Source organism: Colletotrichum siamense (assembly GCF_013390195.1).
Source record: "Colletotrichum siamense strain Cg363 chromosome Unknown KSG_Cg363_contig04, whole genome shotgun sequence".
NCBI classification, from domain to species: domain Eukaryota; kingdom Fungi; phylum Ascomycota; class Sordariomycetes; order Glomerellales; family Glomerellaceae; genus Colletotrichum; species Colletotrichum siamense.
The window spans coordinates 1,410,359-1,436,962 of NW_023501017.1; the positions used below are offsets into that span (position 1 = coordinate 1,410,359).

The window sequence follows — 26,604 nt, forward strand, 5'->3', positions numbered from 1 at the left end:
ATTTTCCTTTCGTACACTGGCTTTAGTTCATGGAGCTGATGGTTTCTTTATTCACCATATCAACATACTGTCATAATTGACTTCAGACGAAGGAGGCCAATTACCGACAACTCTTCCTCGCTTCGTCTTGGCGGCAGTCATCACAACACCTTATCTCCATGGTGTCTAAGTCCGAACAATGCAACCGGCTGACACGGGTTCCGCGGTGCCCACGCCGGACTGAGGGACCAATAGTACATTTCCAGGATATTTCCAGGCCATATAATGTCGCCTGCCTTCTTGAGAGTTCAATGGGGTCTGGGAAACATACAATAGAGAAAACTCAAAGCTTTTACAACGTCATGATGGAAAACCCGAGAGATGCACCCGGCTGACAATCTCATTGACCGAGATCCACGCCGAGATGAGGAGCAATGCGGCCCCATAGAACAACTATCGCCTGCCTTTTTCAGGCCTTGTTATGAAGGATCAATAATGCAATCGAATAATGGAAATTGTTGTTGCAAACTATAAAGCACGCTGGGTTCTTGGCCATAACCAGATAGACAGAACGCTCTACACACCCAGGCAACCTCCACCATGAAGGCGAACTCGATCGCCCAACTCGCTCTCGCCGTCCTTGCCTCTCCCGGCGAGGCCACCGCTGCATCATGTCAACAAAGCGTAACTCCCACTCAACCCCTAAACCTCACATCCCGCAAAACTGACACCCCGACGCCCACCCCAGTGCACCGAGCTCTCCTCCACCTTCGGCCCCGCGCTCTTCTACCCCGAAAACGACACCACACAGTTCTGGGACCAGAAGCAGCAACTCGCCGGCCAAATCTGCCGCGTCGAGCCCTCCACCCCGGACGACGTCGCCAAGGCGCTCAGCATCGTGATCACGAACGCCTGCCCCTTCGCGATCAAGGGCGGCGGCCACTCGCGCGAGGTCAACGACTCCAACGCCCCCGGCGGCGTGACCATCGACACCGTGCGCATGCGCAAGGTCGTGCCGGACGAGGATGACAAGACGGTCGTGACGCTCGGCGCGGGGCATAACCTCGGCAGCACCCTGACCGCGCTCTCTAGCCTGAACTTATCCTTTCCTGTCGGGAGGGTTAGTTCCATCGGGCTCGGCGGTTTTCTCCTTGGCGGCGGACAGGGTGATCTCGGCGGCAAGCTCGGCTTCGCAATGGACAATGTGCTCGAGTACGAGGTGCGCCAGACTCTGAAATACCCGATATGTTCCCACAAAGACTCTCGATAATTAACAAAAACCAGATCGTCCTCGCCAACGGCACCATCACCACCGCCTGTCCCACCACCAACCCGGACCTCTATTGGGCCCTCCGCGGCGGCGGCGGCAACAACTTCGGCATCGTCACCGCCTTCACGCTCCGTGCGGTCCCCGAGACGCCCATCTGGGCCGCCACGACGCGGTTCCCCGACAACCAGACGACCGCGGTGACCGAGGAGCTCGACAACCTTGTCACTGCGTCCGGCGTCGATCCGAACGTGAATTTCTACACCGACTACCGCATCGCGCCCGCGACGGGCGAGTTTGTGTACACGGTGCAGCAGCGGTATCTCAACGCGACGGCGTCCCCGGCGGCATATGATGGGCTGAATGCGGTGCCGTATTTGTCGAGGACGGGGAATCTGACGTCGCCTAATTTTGCGAGTGATGTTGCTTATGGCGTTCGGTATGTTTCTCTCTGGCTGATGCGTTCCACCATGAAGTGCTCGAGACTGATTTAGCTATCTCGCCGTAGACACATCTTCGTCTCTCTAAGCTGGCACTCCTCCCCAGCAATGCTCCAACGCGCCGCCTCAATCTTCAAAACCGAGGCCCTCAAAGTACAGAACGTAAGCGGCCTCACCGCCGGCATGGACTCCCAACCCATCACGCTCTCGGCGCTGCGCATCGCCCAAGAGCGCGGCGGCAACGCCTTCGGGCTATCAGGCGACAAGGCCATCCTCGGTACGCCGCCTTCCTCCCTCACTGTGCCCATCTCTAACATTGCCATACAGAGAACCTCATCACCATCGCCTGGGCCAATGCCGCCGACGACGCGGCAATGTACGCCTTCGCGGACGCCTGGCTCGCGCAGACGGAGGCCGCGTCCCGCGAGCTGGGCGTCTTCGTGCCGTACCGCTACATGAACCACGCGTTCCGCAGCAGGCAGGACGTGCTGGGGTCGTATGGCGAGGAGAACCTGGCCCGGCTGAGGACAGTGCAGCGCGCGGTTGATTCGGCGGGTGTTTTTACGAGCAAGGGGCTGTGTACGGGGTATTGGAAGCTGCTGTAGATGGACTCCGGGACGAGTCAGCATATCTTGGTCTTGAGCTGTGAGAAGAAGTTGTACGCCGTGGAACGGAGAAAAGCGGGCTCCGCAGGAGATTACCGGCTCTCGCATTGGCTACTTTCTCAAATCCGGAATTGTGTGATTCATCGCTCTACCTCGACACCAAAAGCTTCACATCACAACCCATCCCGCCCACCAACAGACTCCCCAAGATGACCCCCCTCAACCCCGCGCGCCTCCCCTTACAAACCCAACTGCACCATCTCCGCACAATCCTCTCCAAAAACACAACTCTCACCACCGTCCTCACCCGCGCCGCAACCCTCAACCTGCCAAACTGGTACCTCGCCGCCGGCGCCGTCTCCCAAACAATCTGGAACCACATGAGCGGCCTCCCGCCCGCCACCGGCATCCACGACTACGACCTCGTCTACTTCGACGACACAGACCTCTCCTGGGCGGCCGAGGACGCGGCCATCCAGCGCGGACGGGCGCTGTTCGCCGACATCCCCGCCGAAGTCGAGATCCGCAACCAGGCGCGGGTGCATCTGTGGTACGAGGCCAAGTTCGGGGCGCCGTGTCCACGGCACGAGAGCGTAGAGGCGGGGATCGACAGCTGGATTGCGACGAGCGCGATGATTGGGGTGCGGGTGGAGGCGGATGGGGAGTGGAGGGTGTATGCGCCGCGGGGGCTGTCTGATTTCTTTAACATGGTCGTGAGGCCGAATCCGCAGATTGGGGTAAGGGAGAAGTATGAGGAGAAGGCGAGGCGGTGGTTGGGTATTTGGAAAGGGTTGACGGTTATGCCATGGGTTGAGAAGGAAGAGCCCCTGAAGCTGGTCTCATGAGAATGATGTACATCTTCTTGATCAAGTCTACAAACCACACTCAGTCTCTCTTATCAAGCTTCATCTCCCCCAGCATCCTTTCCACCGCCTCCCGCCCCTTAACCGCATACCCCTCCAAATCATCCCCATACTTCTCCCCAAACTTCCCGTCAAACACCTCAACCGACAACCACTCCTCGAACCCCGTCCTCATCACCGCCTCCAGAAACGGCACGATCGGGAGATACCCCCCATCATACGGCAACGGCCTATAATCATGGCTCCACCTCCCCCGTGGCCTCAGCCCCTCCTCGCCCACCACCCTCGCCTCCAGCGGCGGGCTGACCTTATACGCATCGCTAATCTGCAAAAAGAAAATCTTCTCCTTAGGCACCGCGGCGCTCAACTCCGCCAAGCTCTTCTCCCAGCCCTCCTCCGCGCCGGCAGCCTCCACCCGCCCCGACTCCGTCGTCGGATCCCCCCACTCCCCGCCCGCAGATTGGAAGGTGTCCAGACACAGCCCGACGTTCGCCCTATCCACGCGCCTCACGACCTCCCATACGTCGCGCCACCCCGGGGAGCGAGTCGCCCAGCACCAGTTCTCGTACGCGACCTTGAACCCCCTCGTCCCCAACAAATCCGCCAACTCGCGCAAGTCATCCACCACATCCTCCTCCTTCGCGTCCTTGATAGCGGGCGAGTCCGACGATCCAACCTGTAGCATATCCGTCCCCACAGCGCTCATGATCTCCATCCAGCCCCCGGCGCGCTTGAACGCCTCCTCACGTTCTTTGCTCCCGCGCGGCCAGCCTTCGAAGTTGGCGAACGGCTGGAGGACCATGATTTGCAGGTTGAGCTGCGCGCAGAGCGTGCGGACGGCGGTGCCGGCTTCGCAGAGGGCGGGGTAGTCGTCGTCGGCGATTTGTTTGTTCAGATGCGTTTGGGCGAAGGATTGGAGGTCCGGGAAGGAGAGCTCGATGCCGGAGAAGCCGGCGGCGGCGATGGCGTGGAGCTTTTGAGGGAGGGTGTGGTTGGAGGTGCCGATGGAGCAGGAGGCGAAGGAGAGAGGGTTGGGGTAGCGGGACGTCGTGTTTGCCATTTTGTCGGATTTGGTACGGTTGTCTCTTTTGCGAAGGATGGTTGAGAACTGACATTGTTAGAGGGTTGGGTTAATGGTTGAAGTTGTGGTTGAAGTAACCCGAGATATGCGCCTCTTCTGTTCGATGATGTCAGCGCTGTGATGTCAAAGACATGTCACTCTGCGCCGCCAAAACGCAAAACACCCCACACTGGACGGCCACGATATTTTGTGTGATCGATATGAAATGTACAGTCTATTGATGCCCCAAATTTTAATCTAAACCGTTTTAACCCCAAGTAAAATGAAGAAACTCGCCTGCTATTAATACAATCTTACCGCTTCGCCCAAAGCAACAGACTTAATCCACCTTGGGCTGCTTGTTGTTGACTTCCGCCCGCTTCACCGCCTGGATGAGCCCGATGCCAGCAACCGCGCTCGCGCCGTCGTCGGCCTGGGTGCTCCAGAAGGACTCGTGGCCCATGACGCGAATCGACTTGCGGCGCTCGCGCTCGGCGACGGAGAGCATCAGCCCGGACTGCCTGTTGGCCTCGAGCTCCTCGAGGTGCTTGACGCGCGTGGCGTAGCGCTGCTGGCGCTGCTTGCGGATCTGCTCGGAGCCGATGCGCTGCAGTACGAACTTGACGACGGCGCGCAGGCCGAGGAAGATGTGCTCGCTGATGAAGATGGTGATGGGCAGCGCCCACCACGCGCCGCGACCGATGGTGTTGGCGCCGAAAAGGTGCACAATGGCGCCGGTGGAGATGGAGCCGGCCCAGGTGAGGACGTCGAGCGAGTTGATCCACGGCCCGATGCCATCGGTGCGGACGGGCGCGGGGCGCTGGAACTCGTTGCAGATCTTGAGGAAGTCGGTGCGCAGCTCAATGACGTTGTTGACGAGGAAGCCGATTGGGATGAGGGGCCAGACGGGGGAGAAGAGGGAGAGGTAGCCGAACTGTAGGACGATTTCGGCGATGTCGTCCTGGACGTTGTACTTGTCGAGGGTGGCCTGGTTGCGGGCGGTGCGGAGGAAGCGGGCCTCGTCCGGGTCGTCCTTGACGATGGAGAGGAGCATGGCGTCCTTGGAGTGGGCGCGCTTGTAGTCGCGGTAGAGGCCCTGGGCCTTGTGCTTGAGAACGGGCATGACGTTCTCGTCGAAGAAGCCCGAGATCTGGCCGGTGACGACAAGTGCGATGACCTCGTCGCGAAGGCGGTCCGAGTCGACGTGGAAGGTGAGGTCGTCGTCCATGTACTTTTGACCGATGGCGCCGAGGAAGGACTTGGTCATGCCCTCGAGCCACGGGACGACGTCGTCGCCAAAGGGGACGTAGATGAAGGCGGTGATGAGAATGGGGAGGTAGTTGGTGATGATGTTGAGGACAAAGATCTTTTGCGTCAAGGACATCTCGTGGTAGTCGGCGGTGCGGTGGTTCTCGTACTTTGTGAGAATGGTGGCGACTTCCTCAAGACCGCTGCTGATGTACGGCAACGCGATGGCGAGCAAGCAGGTGGGGACATATTCCTAGTGATGTGTGAGCTCAGGTCTGTGATTAATCGACGGAGGCAGCTTACCATCAGGTTCTTGTACGGCCCATCGTATCCTTCTGAAATGAGGACCTCGATGGCGAAGACGAGAATGATGATGGTGCCGAGGGCGACGGCAGAGAACAGGATGAAGGGAATCTGGAGGAGTTGGCGAGTCACCTGCTTCCACTTGGGGAAGTAGTGCTTCTGTTGGCCGGTCTCGTCGATGATGATCTTCTCATACTTGAATTGTGGACGGTTGACCTTGACCTTGCCGATGCCTTGGACGTTCCAGCGGATGCCGAGGTCGACCTCCTGGATCTTCCAGTACTCGAGGAAGACTGTGCACCAAACACACGTCGCGATGGCGTAGGTCAGGGAGTACTTGTCGAGATACATCCACGCAATAACACCGGTGATGGCGGGGAATGAAAGGAAAACGAGGTAGGTCTGAATGAACGCAAAATAAAAGGCGACCTGGAGGGGGTTAGTTGACAACTGACATGGCAGAGAGTTGGGCGTACCTTTGATCCCCAGAGGTCGCGAATGGAGTCAAGGTCGTCCATGGTCAGGAACAGACGCTTGCTGAGATGCTTCAGCAAGGACTCGTTGGTCTCCTCATTGTGAAGAGGAAAAATGGACTTGACATTCTTCCATTGTCCCGTCTCAGGGGTGATGCCAGCACCGCCAAGAGACTTGGGCCAATTGACGAGATGGTAGACCGAGAGGATGTCCTCGGCCTCATACGCGCCGTCGACGACGGTGGTGTTGTTGCCGCCGGGGTGGTCGGGGACGATGCCGTAAAGCCAGTCCTTCACTCTGCAAACAAGCGTCAGCTGGCCGGGCGGGTTCCTCTGGCAGAATGTGGAAGGCGGTCTGACCTCGACTTGTAGACCGTGTTACCAAGAAGCTCACGGGGGGCCTTGACGAAGATGAGAAGCGTCTGCTCATAGCCAGCTCTCACCTCGGTCTGCAGACCGGCATGCTCTAGGTCGTTGAGAAGGGTGGTGAGCTCCTTGACAGCCGTCTCGGAGTCTGCAGTTCGGTCAGTCGGAGGGCCCTGTTTCGTTTCACCACAGATATCTGGGACAAAGAGACTCACCGATCTCGCTGAAGTCGTAGGCTACAACGTACTTGTCGTTGTAGCTCTGCGGCTTGCGGGGCATGCGGTGAATGGGGTCCGTCATCACCCTGGCTAGCTTATCCATGATGCCCATCTTCCCTCCACGTGAACCGCGACAGCGGCGCGGGAGAAGGCGTGATTATGTAGTGCGCGGGGCAGGCGGCAATGGGAAGAGTCGGCACGGCCGATGTGATGTGCGTGTGGTGACCAGACCCACGGATTGGGGCCGCCCTGAAAATGGCAATTAAAACAGGTCGACGTCGACGTCGGAAGAATGAACCGGAGGGGGAAAGGAAGAATGGAGCTCTGCGGCGGCGGCGGCGGGACCCCAGTTGAGGTGTGACCCAGCACGATGGCACCGTCCGAAGATCTGGAAGGGTGGTATGGTGTCACTGTCACAGTCCAGCGTGTGTGTGTGTGTGTGTGTGTGTGTGTGTGTGTGGTGGTGGAAGTGTGTGCTTGGTCACAAAGGCCGAGGCTCTGACTCCTGGGTGACGGTCAGCCAGAACAGACCAGCGGCAGCAAGGCAGAAAGAACAGATTGTTGGCGAGATTGAAACCTCAGCCGCCTGAGGGAAACAGTGCGGAAGCAGGCTGGAAAGGGAGAAGGCGGAAAAAATTACAGAATTGTGGCCCTGGCTCTCCCCTGAACTGGAACATCGGCAGCCAATGCGCGCCGCCGCGATGGTCTTTTGCCGGGGTCAGGTCGCTTGTGTGTCGCTCACCAAGAGCTGAACGCGTCAGCGGACTCCACACGCCCAGAGTTTCCGCTGCCGCAGAGCCGCGCACAAGGCTTAGTTCGCCAGAAGAAGCGTAGCCTTTCTTGGGGTCGAAATTTGAGCTGTGGCTATCCCGACGAGGCTTGTCTGCTGACCCTTCCATTGAATTGCATTGATCGAACAGAGTCGAAGGAAACCTGGGGTAAGGCGACGAGACGCGAACAAGACGCGCTGGGCCGAGACATTGTCCAGCCGGGAACGCGGCAAGCGAAAGTGTTATCGACTCGATAAGTGTCCCAACTTTGCCATCGTCACGACAAACAGCGTTAGGGCTGAGTGATCGCAATCAAGGATAGGCCACGAGATCGGGGCTGCTGCCGTGTTAGCCATGATGGGACGATTGTGATGGGACGGCCGGCACCCGAAGACACCGCTTGGCGACAATCGGTCGCGCCTATTTTTAGCGTTGAAGTGCTGACTCAGATGCGGGGCAGCGGGTGTGACATCACCCTGGCCTCAGCTTGCAGACACCGATAGCTACACCGGAGGTGGGGATCTTCACCATGCGGGTTCACCGAGACCTGGCAGTGATGGACCATTTTCATATCTATCAGTCCGTTCGGCTCCGGCTCAGAGACGATTGCGTCTACGTCACTTCCAATTCTCACTTCTATCTATGAAGAAAGTAACATCGCATTCAATGTGAATCCGCATTACTGTCCGAAGCTTGACGTTTACTGACGTTTACCTCTGCTAACCTCAATACAGGTCCCTTGCTCGACGTCCCGTGCTCAGAATCCATACCCACCATCAATCAACACAACCTGCATGGATCTCAGATGTTGCAAAGCTCAGTCTGTTCCCGAGATTTCCTTGCAGAAAGCACTCTCGACCTGGATTCCAGGCACTCCGCCAAGCGATTCCATGTCCAAACCGTCCCTCACCAACCATCGCCCATGGACACGCACAATTTCTCCCCACTGCCAAACAATCTCATCGTGCTCTTCCAGTCTCAGGCCATAACATATCTGGTCCATAGCTTCTCCTAGAGTTAATGGCGGCTCGATACAATCGCAATCCGGCAGCTTCACGTCCTCGTGGTCCTTAAAGACCGGCTTCAGAAGCGGTCTCAAGGACTTGCACTTGCCAGGCTCGCGGGGGTGACGATCCAACGAGAAATCGTACAAGGCCTTCTGCCGCACAGCTGGGACGAACAGGTAGATATCTGTGAGATGGGGGAATAGTCGACACATATTTCCGAGAATGAAGCGCCAACGCGAAACATGTTCCAGATGGGTGAGGAAGCGTTGCTGGCCTGGGTGGAACGCCGACCACGGGATTGCAAGTCGTCGAATCTGGCGGAGGACTTCTTTGTTCCCGATTTTGTTCCACTTGTCATCAATGCCGTAGAGGTGTGTTTTGAAGCGAGACAAAATGACGATGTCGTGGCGAAAATCAAACCATACTGGACCAGAAGTCATGTTGTGGGGACTGAGTAGAAGGTGTGTGAATTTTGAACGTCGCAGAGCTACCTGTCGAGAGGTGTGGCACACAGAAAGCATGGCTGGGGGAGTAGCCTCCTGTTGTGCTCCTGGAAAGACAAGAAGGCGATTGTAGCGTGCCCCTCTGTACCATGAGTGCTGATTGAATAGAGGCCCTGTTTTATCGAAATTTTCGAGCTGTCCCTCGATGACCTGCCGCTTCGGCTTTGATCGCTGATTGAAGACCGCCTCCCAGATGAGCAACTGGAGCTCAGCTGGGAGCTTGGAAAATTGGGGGAAGGTCGCCTCCATTGTGTTGTTGACAATGAGGTGACGACGAACGTTGTGGCGCGTCTGTTCTAGGTCAGTGAATGCGAGGAAAAGAGGCGAAAGGAATTTCTCACCCGATGGGCTGTTATGCAGGTGGCCGAATCTGCCCAAATTGTCCGCGTTCGCAAATGCAGAAGTGAGCCTATGAGGTGGCGAGAATGTGAGACACCGCTGACAAGGGAAAATCGAATGGCTCTTGTGATGTTGAAGATTTGACGCTCACGAAAAGGTGAGAGATTGAAGGGAAGACTGAGGTGTTCTCACAAAAGAAAGGTGAGAGGTGGAAAGGAAGACTGGGGTTTGCTGAGGTGCAGCTCAAAGAAATGGGCAAGAGCAGACTTTTCCAGTCGGGTGAAGTAAGGTAAGGCAGGTAGGTACTATCTCACACCCTCCGAGGAAGTCGTGCCTGCCTTGACCTCCTGCCTCGAACTTCTGCCTCACCAGAACAGCCTTAATTGTGGTGCTGATTGTTTTAGCTGAGGAAATCCTGAAATGCTTTATTCCGAGGCTTCGGCCAGTCTGGAAAGCTTTCCCTTATCAAATCAATTTGCGAGGGTCCGGTAATACCCATCTTCTTCACAAAGATTTACTTCTTCCAATCTAGATGCAACTTCTTCCTAAGATCTACAGTCTAGATTGATAGACTGGACGATTCATGATAATCTGGCTAGTCCTAAGACACTCCAGCTACTTGCAGGCCCTTGTGGAATCAAGTCAAACGTCCGTCTTGAACGAATAGTTGAGTGGGCTTCAGGACTTTTTAACCGTAATTGGGGATTGAATGATTAGATATGCAAGCCTGAAGTACAAATTAACCGTACATACGCAATGACCGTTCTCAAAATGCTGAAGTTGATAAGCTATGGATCTACGAAAACAAATTCTTTAATGCCGACAATGTTCAGTCATCGCTTTTTCATACTAGATGGTAATTGTGTAGCACTGTATCCAAAGTTATTGTCTCATGGAGAAAGAGTCATTAATATTTTTAGTTATCCATTTGCATTTAGAATCTGTCATGTTGAGAGACGCTTTTGGAAATGATAAATGCTGTGCCGTGCGAGCGCAATTACGCAGCGACACACGCCTATACCCGAACGATACGAATGGTTCGTATATCATAAGTGCGTAACTTACCAATCAACCAGTTTATCATTCTCGCTGCATTTATAGACTCCAAACGGCAAACTTCGACGGCAGTTGTCGGCGCCGCAAAGGGACCCGAGCAAGTGAGCGGCCGGTGGCTCCCGCCCACTCGGCGCCAATCGAACCCCGCGATAATAATACCGCTAGACCTCGCCTACAAATATTCTTTCAAACCCATCATACTGGATATAAGGTCTAGGCGCGAAGAAGATCCATCGAATGCTTCTCCGCCGTTTAGATAAGCTTTCGGACATAACGTTCGTTGTGCTCCGCGTCGACTGTGCGGCGGCATGTGCCGATGTCCGTAGCTCTTACATGGCGGGTGCCTAACTTACTCATCAGGCTAGTGATGCAGATCCAAACGAAGGCCGAACTTGTATCACTTGGTGAGTCGACGGCTTTCGTCGGCGCCGAGGGGGCCGAGCGGTTGTGATATCGTCATGCTTCCTGCCGCCGTATCTCGCGCGCTCGGCACCATGGACCTCCGTAATGTGTTTTCAATCAAGAATATTCTTAAACATTTGAAAACACGCCCTTTCTCTTAAGATTAGCCATTGGCATCGCATCCAAGTATTGTCTCACCTTATGTCGTCTTCCACGTCCATCAACCTACCTACCTTACGCATAACATCCCAATCTCCACAGCTATCACCAGCTGGCAACGACATCAGCATATCAACACATCGTGGTGCAAACTCCAACATCTACCAAAATGCCAAAAAGCACAAGAAACATCTCCAAAGAGACCATCACTGCCCTCTCCGACGCGCCAACACCACCCCCAGGCAAGATCCTCCAAATCCGCTCCGGAAAAGTCAAAACTCTCGTCGCCGAACCGTCCGGCATCTTCAAACAAGTCCAACGCGGCCGTGTCTTCGTCAACGAGCATGGTATCGGCAACGACGAGCACGTCTACCCCATCCACTGGAGCCCCGACCGCGCGCTGCACCAGTACGCCTCGGAGCACTACGCCTCCTGGCGCTGCGAGGATGCATGCCCCAAGCCGGAGCTCTTCGACTACGGCGCCTTCGGGGAGAACATCGTCGGTACGAACATGAACGAAGAGAACGTCTGCGTCGGCGATATTTACCGGATTGGCAAGGAAGTCGTGGTCGAGGTGAGCGAGCCGCGCAGCCCGTGCTATAAGCTGAACCTGCGCTTTGAATGGGGCAGGGCGCTGAAGCGCGTGAGTCGCACGGCGCGGACGGGGTGGAATATGAGAGTCAAAACGGCGGGTTACATCTGCGCCGGCGATGTGATACAGCTTGTGGAGCGGCCTCATCCGCAGTGGTCGATTCTCAACATCAAGCGCGTGATCCAGGGGAAGAATGTCGCGCTGCCTTTGGTGGCGGAGCTGTGCAATTTGGACGTGGTGACGAGCATGGTCCGCGACTTTGCGCAGAACCGCCTGCAGTCGACGCCGAAGAGGTACGAAGTCGTCGGCATCACACCCGTCACGTCGCGGGTCAAGCAGTTCATCTTCCAGCTCCGGGAGCCCTTTACGATTAACGAGCCCGCGTTTAGAGAGTTTGCGTTTGCGCAGATTGAGTTTGGGACGAACGATGAGAGGTATTCGCGTTCATACTCGATTGTGTCGGGCGACTTGAACCGGTTTTCGCTTGGTGTGGCCCACGACGATCATTCCAGGGGCGGATCGAAGTATCTTCACACGAAGCTGAAGGTCGGGAATATGATTACCATGGCCCCTGGCGGGGTTCCGAAAGCCGTGGAGGACGAGCAGAAATGCATCAAGGATGGGCTGGTTGAGAAACGACTCGTTATTATCGGGGGCATTGGCGTCACGGCATTTCTCCCCAAGATTGCCGAGTGGGAGAAGAAGGACATTGACTACGAGGTACATTACGCAACACGAAGCCGCAACGAGGCTGCTTTTCTGGAACGCTTTCCCGACGAAAAGATCACACTCTATGCCAAAACCGAAGGCAAGCGCCTGGACTTGAACACCCTGATCCCGGGTCCTGACAGAGATGGAAAGGACACCACGAGAATTTACTGCTGCGGTCCAGAAGGACTGATGAACGCCGCTCAGAGACGAGCCGAAGACCTGGGATACCCAGACCACATGCTGCACTTCGAGAGCTTCGGAGCGGACTCCGCGGGCACGAAGGGCGAGCCGTTCACCGTCGAAGTGAATGAGCTCGAGTCACGACGGAAGGAGAAGTTGGACGTACCCTCCGACAAGACGCTGTTGACGGTGTTACGGGAGGCAGGCTTCGACATGACGTTTTTCTGCGAAATGGGCGGCTGTGGTGCCTGTAAGGTGGATGTTTGCGATGGAAAGGTTGACCACAGAGGCACGGCGCTCTATCCCAAAGAGAAGAAAACCAATATGCTCAGCTGCGTGAGTCGCGGGAGTGGGCACATCAAGATAGAGCTAGATTGAGCTGAAATATGAGCTTTTCTGAATTCATGTCTTCTCCGGTGCGGTCAGGGTCAATTTCAATAATGTTTAGATCAGAAGCGGCTTAGCTTGTGGAAGAGTCACGTATTGAGTGGGACAAACCCCAGCTCTCATTCTTGGTGTTATCGCGATGAGTCAATCCTCATGCATTGAGCCGCTGCAAGGCGAGCTAGGGAGATCAGCGGCCCGTCTCACCAGCATGATCTCCCGAATCGTTATAAAAGGCCAATGAGAACGCCTGGCATCTGAGAATCGATGAACCCCAATTCAACCCCAATTAATTTCCTCCTTCTGCTTGAAGTTAATCATCCCACTCAATCACCATGAGGACCGTCGAAGAGTTCAAGATCGATCAATGGAGTACGTCAATCCCACATAATCCCATTATCTTTGAACATCTGACAGCCCGCTGACCGAACACAGATCGTAAACATGCGGTATGTGCAATTGCTCTATTTCATCTCCTGCAGGCACAGCTTCTGACTCTTCCTAGTCCGGCAGCTTGTATGGCTTGCATGGTAAGAGGCGTTCCCCTTTCAATTATTCTTTGACCCATACTTATGATTAAGGCTCGTTCACTGCCGCCCCTTCCATCAACGAGCTGAAGAAGCTTTCCACCAACCCCGAACTCGAGATCCTGAATCCCGACCTCAAGCTTAGCTATGGAAACCACGACGGCAAAGACAAGCTGCGCGACAGCATCGCCGCTCTCCACTCCTCGGGAGACAAGAAGCTGACCCGCGACAATGTCATCATCACGCCCGGCTCCATCATGGCCAACTACATGCTTCTGGAAACCATCTGCGGCCCAGGCGATCACGTCGTCTGCCAGTACCCAACTTACGGACAACTGTACCTGATTCCCAAATTGAATGGCGTCGACGTCAGTCTCTGGAAGATGGACGACAGTAACGCGTGGCTCCCGCGCATCGAGGAATTGGAGCAGTTGATCCGGCCCAACACCAAGGCCATCATCTTGAAGTACGGTCCCCCAACTCTGGGGCAGTCCTCACCTTCGTGTGCACCTCGATCTAACCTGACTGTTAGTAATCCAAATAACCCGACCGGCGCCGTCCTCAAAAAAGAAACCCTCCTGCGCGTCATCGAAATCGCAAAGAAGACCGACATCACCGTCTTCAGCGACGAAGTCTTCTCCCCGCTATTCTTCACCGACGCGAAGCCCCCCTCGATCGTATCGCTCGGCTACGCCAACACCGTCGCCACCGGCTCTCTCTCCAAGGCCTTTGCCCTCCCCGGCATCCGCCTCGGCTGGATCATCACGGAGAACGCCGAGCTCGTCAAGGCCATCAACATGAAGCGCGCCTACACGACCATCGCCGTGTCGCAGATCGACGGCGGCATCGCCTCGTTTGCCCTCGACCCAGCCGTGACGCCGGCACTCATGGAGCGGAATATCCAGCTGTGCCGTGAGGGGCTGGACCTGATTGAGGGGCTGGTGAAACGGAACCCGGAGCGCGTGAAGTGGGTGAAACCCGAAGGCGCAGGCACGGCGTTCATTCAGGTTCTTGATAGGAAGGGCGTGCCGGTTGACGATGTCGACTTTTGCACGAAGCTGGCGGAGACCGAGAGCGTTTGTCTTATTCCCGGAGGATTCTGTTTTGGCGAAGGCGGGGAGGGTGACTTCAGGGGATACATGAGGATCATACTTGGAGACCCTGAGCTGCTGCGACAGGGACTCCCAGCCATGGAGCGCTTCATCCGTAGCTACCCGTAGACTGGGCCTTGATGTTGATCCAAAGACCCGTTATTAGATGTCATGGAATGACATATGAGTCACAATAGAATCCCCCGTAAAATATTCGAAAACACCGAGCATGTAAGCGACGCCCTTCGCGATGTCAATGACAGATTCTGCCGCGGGTGACCGCCCAGCCGTGGTCTCACGCCACGCCGCCCTCGTCGATGCGGGGACGACTTGGCGATCAGAGTCTCATCTTACACTCACCTCATCAAACCACTTCAATCAACTGACTCAGCATTCATGTCGGAATGGGTGCCAAAACACATGAAGACCAGACGCCTGGGGGAAATGGTACGTCGACCCGTCCGAAGTTCACCACCATGACTGCTAACAGAAAGCAGACGGCCCGATCTCGTCCAGCCCCTCTTCAACCGGCGGCGAGCCCCGCGGCGCGCACCTCTCGCGCGACGGCGACGGCAGCCTCGGGGACGGCGGCGATGATGACGACGACGACGATGAGGCGGCCGCCGTAATCGGCTCTACCGACAACGGCAAGAAGAAGCGCAAGCGAAAGCCCAAGAAGAAGAACAAGAAGAAGACTGCTACGACCGTCCAGTCGTCGCCGCCTCGCGTCCCGCTGAGTGAGCTGTTCACCGCGGGGGATTATCCCGCTGGCGAGTTCCTCGACTACGAGCATAACTTCACCACGTCTCGCACGACGGCTGAGGAGCTGCGGTATCTTGACCGGTACCACCTCGACGATCCTGCGCTGCTGAACGACTATCGCAAAGCCGCTGAAGTCCACCGGCAGGTGCGGTACTGGGTCCAGGACACCGTGAAGCCCGGACAAACGCTCACTGAGATCGCAACCGGGATTGAGGATGGCGTGAGGGCTCTTCTCGGGAACCAGGCCATCGAACCGGGAGATGGGCTGAAGGCTGGAATGGGATTCCCGACCGGCCTTTCTGTCAACTCGTGCGTGGCGCATTACACGCCTAATCCGGGCCAGCAGGACATCGTCCTCAAGCACGAAGACGTGATGAAAGTCGACTACGGAGTCCACGTCAACGGGTGGATCGTCGACAGCGCATTCACAATGTCCTTCGACCCTGTCTACGACGATCTCCTGGCCGGCGTCAAAGACGCGACGAACACCGGTATCAGAGTAAGCAACACCCGCCCACCCATACCTGCGCCGGAAAACCCACTGACAATAATAGACCGCCGGCATTGACGTCCGCATCTGCGACGTCTCGGCCGCGATCCAAGAGACCATGGAATCCTACGAAGTCACCATCGCCGGCAAGACCTACCCCATCAAGCCCGTGCGCAACATCTGCGCCCACGATATCAAGCACTACCGCATCCACGGCTCCAAGCCGATCCCCTTCATCAAGAACGACGACGAGACCAAGATGGAGGAGGGCGAGATCTTCGCCATCGAGACCTTCGGCTCGACCGGCCGCGGCAAGACGTCCGACGACGTCGGCGTGTACGGGTACGGGCTGCGCGACGACGCGCCGAAGCACGTCAACTTGCCCTTTGCGAGCGCGAACAAGCTGTACAAGATCATTCGCGAGCAGTTCGGCACGCTGGTGTTCTGTCGGCGGTACCTGGAGAGGCTTGGTGTGGAGCGGTACTTGGCTGGGCTGAACTGCCTCGTCAAGGAGGGGATTTTGGAGTCGTATCCGCCGTTGGTGGATATCAAGGGGTCGTACTCTGCGCAGTTTGAGCATACGATCCTGCTGAGGGAGGAGAGGAAGGAAGTTATTAGTCGTGGAACTGATTACTGATCGATTGTTGTCTTGCGACGACCAGGGGATGAACGGAGATTACGCGACGTGGTTTCACACACGACTTCAACCCTACCCAGGCGGCTAGATTCAACATCACCGTGCTCCTTTTCCTTCTTTCTGTTTGGCGCTGGGACATTGCAACTTCAACATTCGCTGCAGAGGTTCAACCCACCTGCTTTTACTCTCGTCCGCGACCCTTCAAGTCTAGATTTTCTACCGAAATACAGTCATTACCGAGCTTCCATCCACCTGAAGAGATAATATCATGCCTTCATCTTACACATAACCTTCAAAAGTTGAGAAAACATTCAGACGAATTTGGCTCCGACATACCGTTCATCGGGACTTGGCAAACCCGATCTACCCATTACTCTCCGTCGCAGACCCACGCAGAACCAACAGCCGAAAGCCCCAAAACAGGGCATCATAACAATTACTACCAATCTGACATGCATGAGATTTTGCGCTGCTGTTTGTTCGACTGGCATTGGCTGGCGCGGGCGTAGCAAATCGCGCTAAGCCGGCTGGGATTTACGTTCACTAATCACAAATCCCGCCGCCCTGGATCGCAGTACACCAGCAACAAGTCAGCTTCTACAGCAAATCCATCGGAAGTGAATGATGATCGAGATAGCTCGGTATCATTAATGACCAGAGCACAATGCTTTCTTACACACCTTTCCTTTGAGCGTTCGTCTGTAAGCAGAGCAGTTCGTCTCAACACCAGACCATCCTCCCAACGTCCACACCATCTATGGATCACTATTCAGACCTCTCGCGCAGATCACTAATCACACCTTTCCAACACTGCACGCTCATAGGCCGAGGGTGGCTGTTTGGATCAGGCTCAGATGTGATTACCAACTGAATCCATCTCAAAATTCAAGGGAGGACCATTCTCATTTTTAAGCTTCTCCGATGACAGGTAGCCTGGGATGCGCTCCATCGCGCAATCCGGACACACGCAAGCTCATGCCATCTGAAGTCCGAGAACTCTAATCAATAATACGGATTTCGCCCAAGTCAACCACCGATATCAACATACGGCGCTGAGCCTTTGCGTGGTTAAATCAACGTGTGTTCCCCGTTGGCTGGTGGCAGAGGAGCAGCAAGCGATGCCCTCGTATTCCCTCTACTGAATTTTATTCGTACCTAATCATTGTTATTCTTTCCTCGCCATGGCTCTTGCCAGCGACCCATCAACACAACCTCCTCCGGGACTTGAACCTCCGTCCGAGGACATCGAGAAGCAATCCGGAAACGACACAACCTCCCTCGAAGATGGCCATCAAACCCAGCAACCACTCGCCTGGGACGACCCCCGTGAGAAGCGAAATCCTCAGAACTGGAGCCATCTCGTCAAAGTCCTCCACACCATGATCCCATGCTTCCTAGCATTCGAAATGTGCGTTGCCCTCCCTTCACCCCCCTTCACCAAGCAAACCATCAACTAACACCACCCCAAAACAGCACCTTCTCAACCTCGATAACAGTCCCCGCCACCGCCCAAATAATGACCGAATTCTCCGTCTCCCGCACCCGCTCCCTCCTCCCCCTGACTCTCTACACCCTCGGCATCGCCGTCGGCCCCGTCTTCATCGCTCCCTTCTCCGAGGTCTTCGGCCGCAAGTGGATCTACTTCAGCACCTGCACCTTCCTCCTCGCCTTCCTCGGCGGCGCTTCCGCCGTGCGCTCCTTCTCCGGCCTTCTCGCCTGCCGCTTCCTCGCCGGCACCCTCGGCTCGGCCGGCATCGCCGTCGGCGCCGGCACGATCGCCGACATCTGGGGCCTCGGCGGCGGCGCGGGGGCTTCGCTGCTGTTTATTCTTGGTCCGTTCTTGGGACCCACGCTGGGCCCTCTGGCGGGCGCGTATGTGCTGCAGGACCGCGGGGGCGATTGGCGGTGGACGCAGTATGTCCTGCTCATGGTGGGCGCGCCAATTTGGGTGGCTTCATTGCTGATGAAGGAGACGTCCAAGGCGTGGATTCTGAGGAGGGAGATGGGGGAGCATCAGGATATTACGCTGTCTCGGTTGGGGACGCTTGCGAAGGGGGCGGTGATGCGTCCGACGAAGATGCTGTTCACTGAGATTATCGTGTCATCCCTCGCGATCTACTCGGCGTTTGCGTACGCGATGATCTTCAGCTACTTCGCTAGCTGTTCCTACATCCTCCAGAAGCTGTACGGTTTCAATCTGCAAGAGGTGGGCTTGAGCTTCATCAGCATCATCATCGGATACATACTTGCAACGATCATGTACGGAGTGTTCGATGCGAGGTTCAGGGGCCCGGCGCTCAAGGCGGGAACAGCGACGCCGGAGCAGAGGTTGTACGCGGCGCTTGTGGGCAGTGTTCTGCTGCCTGTCGGATTATTCTGGTAAGCCACCTTCTAGTGAGCCACGATTTGGGAATGCTGACATGGGTTTTAGGTATGCGTGGGAAGCACACGCTGGTGGGAATTGGGCTGCGTTGGTAGCAGCCGGGATCCCGTTCGGCATGGGAGCATTCTCGCTCTTCGTACGTACCCATCGAGTTTCATCAGACCTCGTTCCTAACATAATCCAGCTTTCTGTCATCACCTACATGGTCGACTTTTACGGTGCTAAGGCGGCTGCGTCAGGTAAGCATCCCAAATTTGACTTCTTGAATCACACTCGCTAATCCCCAAACAGCATTGGCCGCCAACGGCATCCTTCGCTACATTCTCGGCGCAGTATTTCCCTTGTTTACTATTCAAATGTATGAGAAGCTAGGCGTCCACTGGGCCGGCAGCGTCTTCGCCTTCCTGTCTCTGCCACTACTCCCCATTCCCTGGTTGTTGCTCAAGTACGGACCGAGCTTGAGGCAGCGAAGCAAATTTGTCACGAGCAACTCTTGAGTATGAAGAAGCATGGGTAATGATTTTGAAGGTCGCGTCCTTTCGCTGCATTTAATGGACAAGCCGCGCGATCAGGTAGCTTTAAATTTAGACATGGACGCTTACTTTTCGTCATTCAGAACATTATTGTTGTGTTTCTCCCATCCCGCCTTCAATTGAGTTGTAAGGGATACAAGCCCACTCTGCGCATCTAAATGGGATTCACGAAGCAAAGCCCGTTGGTGTCAAGTTCCGGATCCGGACAAGGTAGATGGCGAAGCCGATTGAAGGCGTTGACGGCCGAAGTCGGATGGATGCGGAGGAAAACGGCTCATCTGTTCAGTCTGGTTTGTCTCGTTATGCCATGATTACAACATTGCTAATCTGTTTGGAAAGTACGACCTGTTCTTCTGGAACCCCATCAATCCTCCGCGTCTCGTTTGTTCAACATTTGTTCATTAAAAGGACTGCCCGCTTCATCAAGCAAAGGCCAGTCACATTCCAATACTCTGGCGATAGAGCATGACCTGATAGAGGAGGCTGGTCCTCAATTTCCGAGAAACCCACCACTCACCACTCTTCCAATCCCTGACAATGCCCAGCAGTTCCAACACGCTCTGTCCTTCGCAATTCCGAATGCTCGGCTTGGCCCCTGCCATGATGAGAGTTGTCAAAATGCCAGGAGCCCAACTATCGATAAAGGGACAGTAGACGCGGTCTTTTCTGGCGTTGATTATGAGCACGAGAAGGTATCCCAGTGGCGTGTTTCCGTTCTCGTCAATGGCGTTGACATTGACACCGCCACGAATAATGTCCCCGTCTAACCACCAATCATCTCTCTCCAAGTAGGAAAAGCAGTGACGAATGAAGGCGTGAAGGAGCAGAGGGCCACCGCTACTTATCTTGGGACAGATTGCCAAGATTTCTCGAGCATCGTCCCACTGTCCACCGGTGTTGATCACCCTTTCTGCAATTAGACGATATTGAACCGCTGTATCTGGATCCAACTTTTTCTTCCCTGCCATGAGAAGCTCAAGAATGGTTTTCGACTCCTGCCTGTATCCGGTTCTGATGACGATGCTCAATGGCGTTTCCCCGTCGCTTGCGGGGATATGAGTTGCAGCCTTCATGGCTACCAGGCGTCGACAAATCTGGAGGTAGCCGTGATGCGCAGCAAAGTGAAGCAAGCTCCAGCCATCGTAACTGATTTGTTCAGAAAAGAAGTCGCAGTTGTTCAAGTTCTTGACGTGATAGAGGTCGCTTTTCATGTTCACCCAGTCCTTGTCGAGATGGACATTTGGTTCCATTTGCTCCACAACTGTACGCGCACCCAACGATATGGCGGTCGCGAGAAAGTATGGCTCTTTGAGAATGCGGCAAGTAGAGTCAATGTCCACGAGCAACCGGTACATCTTGTTGTTGAGCTCGTCATCGACATGCCAGCCTTCGAATGCCATAATCCACAACTTGGCTAAATCGTCACGCTTGTTCGCCACATCCAACACAACATGGGTCCCGCGTTCAAGCAGGCCGCGGGCAAATTGGTAGCACCCCATTTGCATTGCTTTCATGATGAGCGTTTCGCTTTCGATGCAATGGTTGACATCCACCAAACCCTCTGAAATTAAAAGGAGGACCCCGTCCGTAATCGACGGTAAGATTGTTTCATCGCCTCGGAAAAGCACACAAGGCTTTAGTAACGTTTCGGCTGCATCCACGCCGCCTTCCAAATGTCGTCCTATTTTCTTTGCGTGGTTCAGAATGATTGAGATTGTCGGTACCAAACTTGCCGACCATGCCTCCAGTTCCCCTTGAGGGCTCGGTGTTCTGGAAATCCGGCTTGCCGCGTGGGTCAACGCACTCAAACTGTCGGCATCTGGATCGTGAAGATCGCCGCCCGACTTGAGAAGGAAATCGAGAATATCCACCCGATGCAATGAAGAAGAGAAGAGAACAGCGGTGTTCTTGGTGACATTGTCGACACCAAAGTCGATAACATGACTGACAACCGCTAGGGCTGCATCGGAAGATGGAAGGCTGGCGGGAACTTTCTCCACCCAGAACGGCTGTACCCTGCAACATAGGTCGAGCACGCTGTTTGCATTAAGAGAGTGATCACTGCACCCTCTCATGGCCTCTTCCAGGTTCGTATTGGACCCAGGTTCATGGAGGAAGATGTCGGCACGGGCTCCGGCTTCGATTAAGGCGAGGGCTTCTCGGTAATGGTAATGATAGCAGGCTTCGACGAGTAGAGTGTGTCCTTCTCCCAAATCGTGTTCCAGGTCAGCCCCATGACGCAGCAGTATCTCCAGAGCGAGTTCGAAGTTTTCCAACTCCCAGAAGGCTCTCCACACCAGGGTTCCGTCGAAGACATCTGGGTGAGTCTCCTCAATGTCGTCAAGCTCACGCTCGAGGCAGAGCTCCGCAAACTCTGGGTAGGAGTGCCGCATAGCTGTGATGAACTTAGGAATTGGTCGAGTGATTCCGTCTCCCTCGAATAAGAGTCGCTCGCTGATATGGGGGCATATTTCGAGAATAAAGTAAGCTACCCCTTGGTGTCCGTGGCATAAGGCAATGTGGTAAGGTGTCCAAGCCGGATACATCACAGTCGGGTCGAAATCGTCTGTCCAGTCGGGGAAGTGGAGACAATTTTGATTCTTCGGATCCGACGCATGAACACAAAAGCCTTTTGAAGAAATGTTGAGAAGGGCTCCAGACTCAACAAGAAGAACGAGGGCTTCAAAGTTTCCTTGTCGCGCGGCGATGTGAACCGGAAACCAATAGACGGCCTTTGGCTCCTTCAAGATGTCGAGATGGTCGAGGTCGTAATCTAGCCATCTGACAACTCCGAATACTTCGGCGTCAAATCTCTTCCACAAGGCCCAATCAACACCATCTTCATCATCATCATCGTCGTCGTCATCCTCCTCCTCCTGCTGCTCGTCATCAATGTAATCCGCGATTAAGTCTTGGCACTCGCCGAAATCACCCTTGTTGAGCCAATCAGACCGAAGCTGAAATATCTCACCATCTCTTCGGTATTGCTGATCAAAACGTTGCTTGGCGGACTCGGTGTCTTGATTCCATTCCTTGTATCCATCCTGAGGGCGGTAGCGAATGACGCCGGCGTTGGCGTGAAAGTTGGACACGGATAAAATCTTCCTCATGACATTAAGATAACCAACGTCTGTGGCCCAGCAAAGAAGGTAGGGATGTCGCAAAACCCCGAGGTTGTAGAGCTTCGGTTCCGCAACTAAGTTGAAGAAGCGATCGGCAAGTGAGAGGGCCGCGAGTGCACTGATGACGGTGTCCCGGTATTTGAAATCTTCACTTGGCGAACCCTGGTCGAATAGGACATCGACGATGGCGATCTTCAACTCCGGGGGGAGTCGACCGAGGTTTGCCATCTTGGCGTCGTCAGTGGGTTCTCGGTTGGTGTCGATGGGCTGTCGGTGGTGTTGTGGAAGAGGTTGTGGATTTTTCGTGGGTGGCTTTGGTAAAGGTGAGGCAGGCAGTCGCAAAGTTGAGTGATGCTGCCTTCCATTCTGGAAAGAGCGACCTCCGGCACCAAGGCTTTGAGGAAAGCGCGACCCCTTCCATGGCTTCCATGAACGCAATTGCGAGCACCTTCCACAAGATCCCACTACACCAACCGCATCCGAGGTAGATGTTCTAAAGCTTTCTCCGAACAATGAATGTATTTGTATCTACCCTATTCCTTTGTTGCTGTCGACCACGGTCGTGCCTGATCTTCTTCCATATGCTTTGGCCATGCAGTCTTCCACTGGGTCTGCCTCATTGTCTTTTGGGTACAATTTGCAATCCCTTTCTCGCCCTCGAACAGTCTCTTGTCCGACTCGCAAATTTGGATGCGGTATCTTGTTTCTTCGCTTCACGATGATGAAGTGCGGCGAAATCAAGATGGAAAGCCCATCCGATGAAGCCCCTTTCCTTGCTAGGTTTACGTAAGACACGGCATGACGTCGATGGCAGCAGTCTGCCACACCCAGCATCAAGTCTTTCCTACTTCAGCCACTCACTGCTTGTCCCTTCGCTGGCATCAGTACGAGACAACACCCATGTCAGTATTCTGACGCGTAAGTTACCTTCCCTTCCCCTTGAGTCCATATTATTTGAGCGTCTTGTCAGTAACCATCACCTCCAGAGCATCATACAACAGCAGCCTGCTCTGTGCCACCACGGATCTTCACCAAGACGCCGGTCCCCGAAAGTGCTTGCCACGCAACGCCCGCCAGTATCACCAAACTTCGCGTCGCCGAACCAAAAGCATGAGTCGTCAGCATCAAAGCCGCATCGGGGGTGCCACCGTCCGCGCGGCGGAGATATCGGTGCCGAAACCAGCCTCCAACCCCGCCCCAACCGGGATCCAACCGCCCCCAACTCCGCGCCGTTATTCCTCGCAGATCGTCCCCGCATCGCCGCCACGCCACTGATGCACCCCAGATTGAAGCAGGCAAGGGTGCTTCTGCAGGAAGGGCCCCCATCGACCGCCACCAACAACACCATTCAGCCTCTCGCCTCGCCATTCCCGCATCTCATGGCAAGGACCTGTCATCTAATCGACTCAGCGCCGTCAATGCGAACCAGAGATTCTGTCATCGTATTCTCCTCCTCGCATTCGCTCTCCCGCTCGAACACACCCTCAGGACGCACACAGTCTGATGTCACCGGAGCCCAACGGCACCCCGAAATCCGCAAACCAACCACTCCTTGAAGGAACACAAACACAAACCCCTTCATGTCGCGTCCCGTTGTCGTTAGGGGATACGCGCGAAAACAATGAAACAACCCCGTCCCACCGTCCCAAATGCCAGCTACGCTCAGGCCCCTCGCGGCCTTGGAGCAGCACACCCGCCTTGCCCCAACAGAGCTTCCCCCAATACGGCGTAAAGGACGGGAGAGACTGCCGCCCCCCGTCATCATGGGGCCAACAGAGAGTAACGTCAGCGCCCAGAGATCGGACGGGAGCACCCGCGCCATCGATTGGCTGCGCCCTGCACCGTTAATCCCGGCGCGGCATCGGCTCCGGTGATGAAGAGTGGCGCCTGTTGCCTCGGCGGGCATGCACCCGGAAACAAGTTGTGCGCCTGCATAACTGGGGCATATATCATGGCCAGCACCCTCTCGCCAAGATGGTGTATTGATCTTGGAATATCGTTCAGACGCCATCAGGCATCTAGAATCACAGGTATTTCGACAGACACAGTCAAAATGATCATCCCAAGCGATATCTCGAGCCTCAACAACGTACGCCTGGCAGTGGCTCTGCCACTTGCCCTGGTGGCTCTTGTAAGTCTGCCATTGCATTCAAGCTCGCCCTCTCTAGAGGTATCGATACTGACAACACCACCAGGGCTTCCTACGCGCGATATACAGAGCCATCTACAACATCTACTTCCACCCCCTCTCCTCCTTCCCAGGCCCCAAGCTCAATGCAGTAACGCGCCTGCCCTTCACTCGCATGCTCACCGCCGGCCATGCACACAAGACTCTCTTCGACCTGCACCAGAAATACGGCCCCATCGTGCGCCTCGCCCCAGACACGATCGACTTCGCCGACCCGCGTGCCTTCAAAGATCTCATGGGTCACTCCAAGGGCGGCGGCTCCGGTGGTGAGAATTACAAGGACCCCGTCAACGCCCGCTACAAGCCCCACAGCATCATCAACTCCAACCGTGAGGACCACGCTCGCATCCGCCGCGTCCTAGCGCACGGCTTTTCCGCGCAGAGCATGGTCGCGCAGGAGCCCCTGATCCAGAAGCAGGTCGACCTGCTGATCCAGCGCCTACACGAGAACTGCGAGGGCGGCAACAAGGCACTGAATATGGTGTCATGGTACAATTGGACGACGTTTGATATTATTGGCGACCTGGCCTTTGGGGAGCCGTTCGGATGCCTCGAGAGCTCCGAGTACCACCCCTGGGTGTCTGTCATTTTCGACAACATCCACGCCGGGGTGTACAGGAACCAGTTACAGCGGTACGCGCTGACGAGGCCGTTTGCGAAGTGGTTGATGCCTAAGGACTTGAAGGAGAAGCAACGCATGCATAACAAGCTGAGCCAGGAGAAGGTCGAGAGGCGGATGGCGTTGGGCGAGTCAAGACCCGACTTCGTGCAGTCCATGATGATGAAGGAAGGCCCTCTGGTAAGTTTAGCTGCCCTTGTGGCCAGAACTGATGTGACTGACGTGCGCTTGCAGGCAATGTCCAAGCCCGAGATTGAGCAGACCGCCGACACCCTCATCATCGCCGGCTCCGAGACAACGGCATCAGTGCTCTCCGGCGTCACATACTTCTTGACGATGTACTCCGAAGCTATGGCCAAGCTCGCCGAAGAAGTCCGAACATCCTTCAATTCCGAGCAGGAAATCGACATTCTGAGCGTCCAGCGCCTCAAATACATGCTCGCCGTTCTCGACGAGAGCATGCGTGTCTACCCCGTCGTGCCGTTCGGTCTTACCCGAGTCGTCAAGCCTGGTGGCGACTACATATGCGAGACCTACGTACCCGGAGGCGTAAGTTTGAAGGGATCATTTCCACAGTGACAGAAGCTGACAGATTCTATAGACGAGAGTCATGGTCTCCCAATGGTCCATCTACCGTAACGAAAAGTACTTTGCCCAACCGACCACCTTCATCCCCGAACGCTGGCTCGGCGACCCCCGCTTCGAGAACGATGATCGAAGCGCGCTTCAGCCCTTCTCATTCGGACCTCGCAACTGTATCGGAAGAAAGTCAGTACTCCCCCATCTCTCCTGCCGTAGCATATTTCTGACAACTAATTCCCAGCCTGGCCTACTCCGAAATGCGCGTCATCCTCGCTAGAGTCATCTGGAATTTCGACCTTAAGGTAGCAGAGGACAGCACCAACTGGACGGAGCAGAAGCTCTACGGATTGTGGAAGAAGGGACCTTTGAACGTCCATCTGACACCAAGGAAGATGGAGTAAAACGCTGGTCATTGGATAAAAGCATCCTTGCTGCGTCGCCTTTGGTGCAAAGATGCAGGACGGAGAATGGGACAGTTGCATCACACGGTTCACGGGATCCATAATTATTGTTATTCGAAGGCATTTCATACATTGCTCTTTGTAATCAGATCTCATTCTTCTACTAAAGAAAGAGAGGTGTCTTGGAGTCTTGTTGTGATGGAAGTTGTGTGTCATTCGTAACATCTGTGGTACCGGACCTAAGGCAATATCTGGCATCTTACGTATGGACTCAACCACTGGGAGGGCATCGGCATTCTCACGGGACGTCCATGTGAATTTCCAGACCGAGGAAAATTTGAAGG

The 26,604-nt window shown here is 55.3% G+C and overlaps 11 protein-coding genes across 11 annotated transcripts; 7 read left to right on the forward strand and 4 right to left on the reverse strand.

Annotated features, from left to right (window-relative positions):
* Nucleotides 1-579: 579 nt before the first annotated feature.
* On the forward strand, nucleotides 580-2,291 carry CGCS363_v006312 (Bifunctional solanapyrone synthase; the record flags this gene model as incomplete). The annotated part of the gene is made up of 5 exons (XM_036638161.1): nucleotides 580-663; nucleotides 728-1,198; nucleotides 1,264-1,685; nucleotides 1,755-1,963; nucleotides 2,014-2,291. 5 exons carry the CDS (start codon nucleotides 580-582, stop codon nucleotides 2,289-2,291), a joined length of 1,464 nt encoding a protein of 487 aa, XP_036496917.1.
* Nucleotides 2,292-2,500: 209 nt separating this feature from the next.
* CGCS363_v006313 (uncharacterized protein) lies at nucleotides 2,501-3,136 on the forward strand (the record flags this gene model as incomplete). Its single annotated transcript, XM_036638162.1, has 1 exon — nucleotides 2,501-3,136. One exon carries the CDS (start codon nucleotides 2,501-2,503, stop codon nucleotides 3,134-3,136), a length of 636 nt encoding a protein of 211 aa, XP_036496919.1.
* A 40-nt stretch (nucleotides 3,137-3,176) lies between these two features.
* On the reverse strand, nucleotides 3,177-4,214 carry qa-4-3 (3-dehydroshikimate dehydratase; the record flags this gene model as incomplete). Its single annotated transcript, XM_036638163.1, has 1 exon — nucleotides 3,177-4,214. The coding sequence occupies one exon, from the start codon at nucleotides 4,212-4,214 to the stop codon at nucleotides 3,177-3,179; it is 1,038 nt and encodes a 345-aa protein (XP_036496920.1).
* A 340-nt stretch (nucleotides 4,215-4,554) lies between these two features.
* Nucleotides 4,555-6,925, reverse strand: CGCS363_v006315 (Uncharacterized protein; the record flags this gene model as incomplete). The annotated part of the gene is made up of 5 exons (XM_036638164.1): nucleotides 4,555-5,715; nucleotides 5,766-6,194; nucleotides 6,242-6,536; nucleotides 6,599-6,752; nucleotides 6,820-6,925. 5 exons carry the CDS (start codon nucleotides 6,923-6,925, stop codon nucleotides 4,555-4,557), a joined length of 2,145 nt encoding a protein of 714 aa, XP_036496921.1.
* Nucleotides 6,926-8,409: 1,484 nt separating this feature from the next.
* Nucleotides 8,410-9,039, reverse strand: CGCS363_v006316 (uncharacterized protein; the record flags this gene model as incomplete). The annotated part of the gene is made up of 1 exon (XM_036638165.1): nucleotides 8,410-9,039. One exon carries the CDS (start codon nucleotides 9,037-9,039, stop codon nucleotides 8,410-8,412), a length of 630 nt encoding a protein of 209 aa, XP_036496922.1.
* Nucleotides 9,040-11,227: 2,188 nt separating this feature from the next.
* On the forward strand, nucleotides 11,228-12,919 carry yeaX-2 (Carnitine monooxygenase reductase subunit; the record flags this gene model as incomplete). The annotated part of the gene is made up of 1 exon (XM_036638166.1): nucleotides 11,228-12,919. One exon carries the CDS (start codon nucleotides 11,228-11,230, stop codon nucleotides 12,917-12,919), a length of 1,692 nt encoding a protein of 563 aa, XP_036496923.1.
* Nucleotides 12,920-13,260: 341 nt separating this feature from the next.
* Nucleotides 13,261-14,672, forward strand: aspC-1 (Aspartate aminotransferase; the record flags this gene model as incomplete). Its single annotated transcript, XM_036638167.1, has 5 exons — nucleotides 13,261-13,297; nucleotides 13,361-13,374; nucleotides 13,431-13,455; nucleotides 13,507-13,918; nucleotides 13,985-14,672. 5 exons carry the CDS (start codon nucleotides 13,261-13,263, stop codon nucleotides 14,670-14,672), a joined length of 1,176 nt encoding a protein of 391 aa, XP_036496913.1.
* A 275-nt stretch (nucleotides 14,673-14,947) lies between these two features.
* Nucleotides 14,948-16,432, forward strand: CGCS363_v006319 (Methionine aminopeptidase 2-1; the record flags this gene model as incomplete). Its single annotated transcript, XM_036638168.1, has 3 exons — nucleotides 14,948-14,990; nucleotides 15,041-15,804; nucleotides 15,860-16,432. 3 exons carry the CDS (start codon nucleotides 14,948-14,950, stop codon nucleotides 16,430-16,432), a joined length of 1,380 nt encoding a protein of 459 aa, XP_036496914.1.
* A 1,181-nt stretch (nucleotides 16,433-17,613) lies between these two features.
* Nucleotides 17,614-19,312, forward strand: TPO4-0 (Polyamine transporter 4; the record flags this gene model as incomplete). The annotated part of the gene is made up of 5 exons (XM_036638169.1): nucleotides 17,614-17,840; nucleotides 17,906-18,811; nucleotides 18,864-18,951; nucleotides 19,000-19,054; nucleotides 19,107-19,312. The coding sequence occupies 5 exons, from the start codon at nucleotides 17,614-17,616 to the stop codon at nucleotides 19,310-19,312; spliced, it is 1,482 nt and encodes a 493-aa protein (XP_036495363.1).
* Nucleotides 19,313-19,785: 473 nt separating this feature from the next.
* Nucleotides 19,786-22,698, reverse strand: CGCS363_v006321 (uncharacterized protein; the record flags this gene model as incomplete). The annotated part of the gene is made up of 1 exon (XM_036638170.1): nucleotides 19,786-22,698. The coding sequence occupies one exon, from the start codon at nucleotides 22,696-22,698 to the stop codon at nucleotides 19,786-19,788; it is 2,913 nt and encodes a 970-aa protein (XP_036495362.1).
* Nucleotides 22,699-24,523: 1,825 nt separating this feature from the next.
* CGCS363_v006322 (Trichothecene C-15 hydroxylase) lies at nucleotides 24,524-26,260 on the forward strand (the record flags this gene model as incomplete). Its single annotated transcript, XM_036638171.1, has 5 exons — nucleotides 24,524-24,601; nucleotides 24,666-25,457; nucleotides 25,512-25,826; nucleotides 25,879-26,045; nucleotides 26,101-26,260. The coding sequence occupies 5 exons, from the start codon at nucleotides 24,524-24,526 to the stop codon at nucleotides 26,258-26,260; spliced, it is 1,512 nt and encodes a 503-aa protein (XP_036495366.1).
* Between the last annotated feature and the right edge of the window lie 344 nt (nucleotides 26,261-26,604).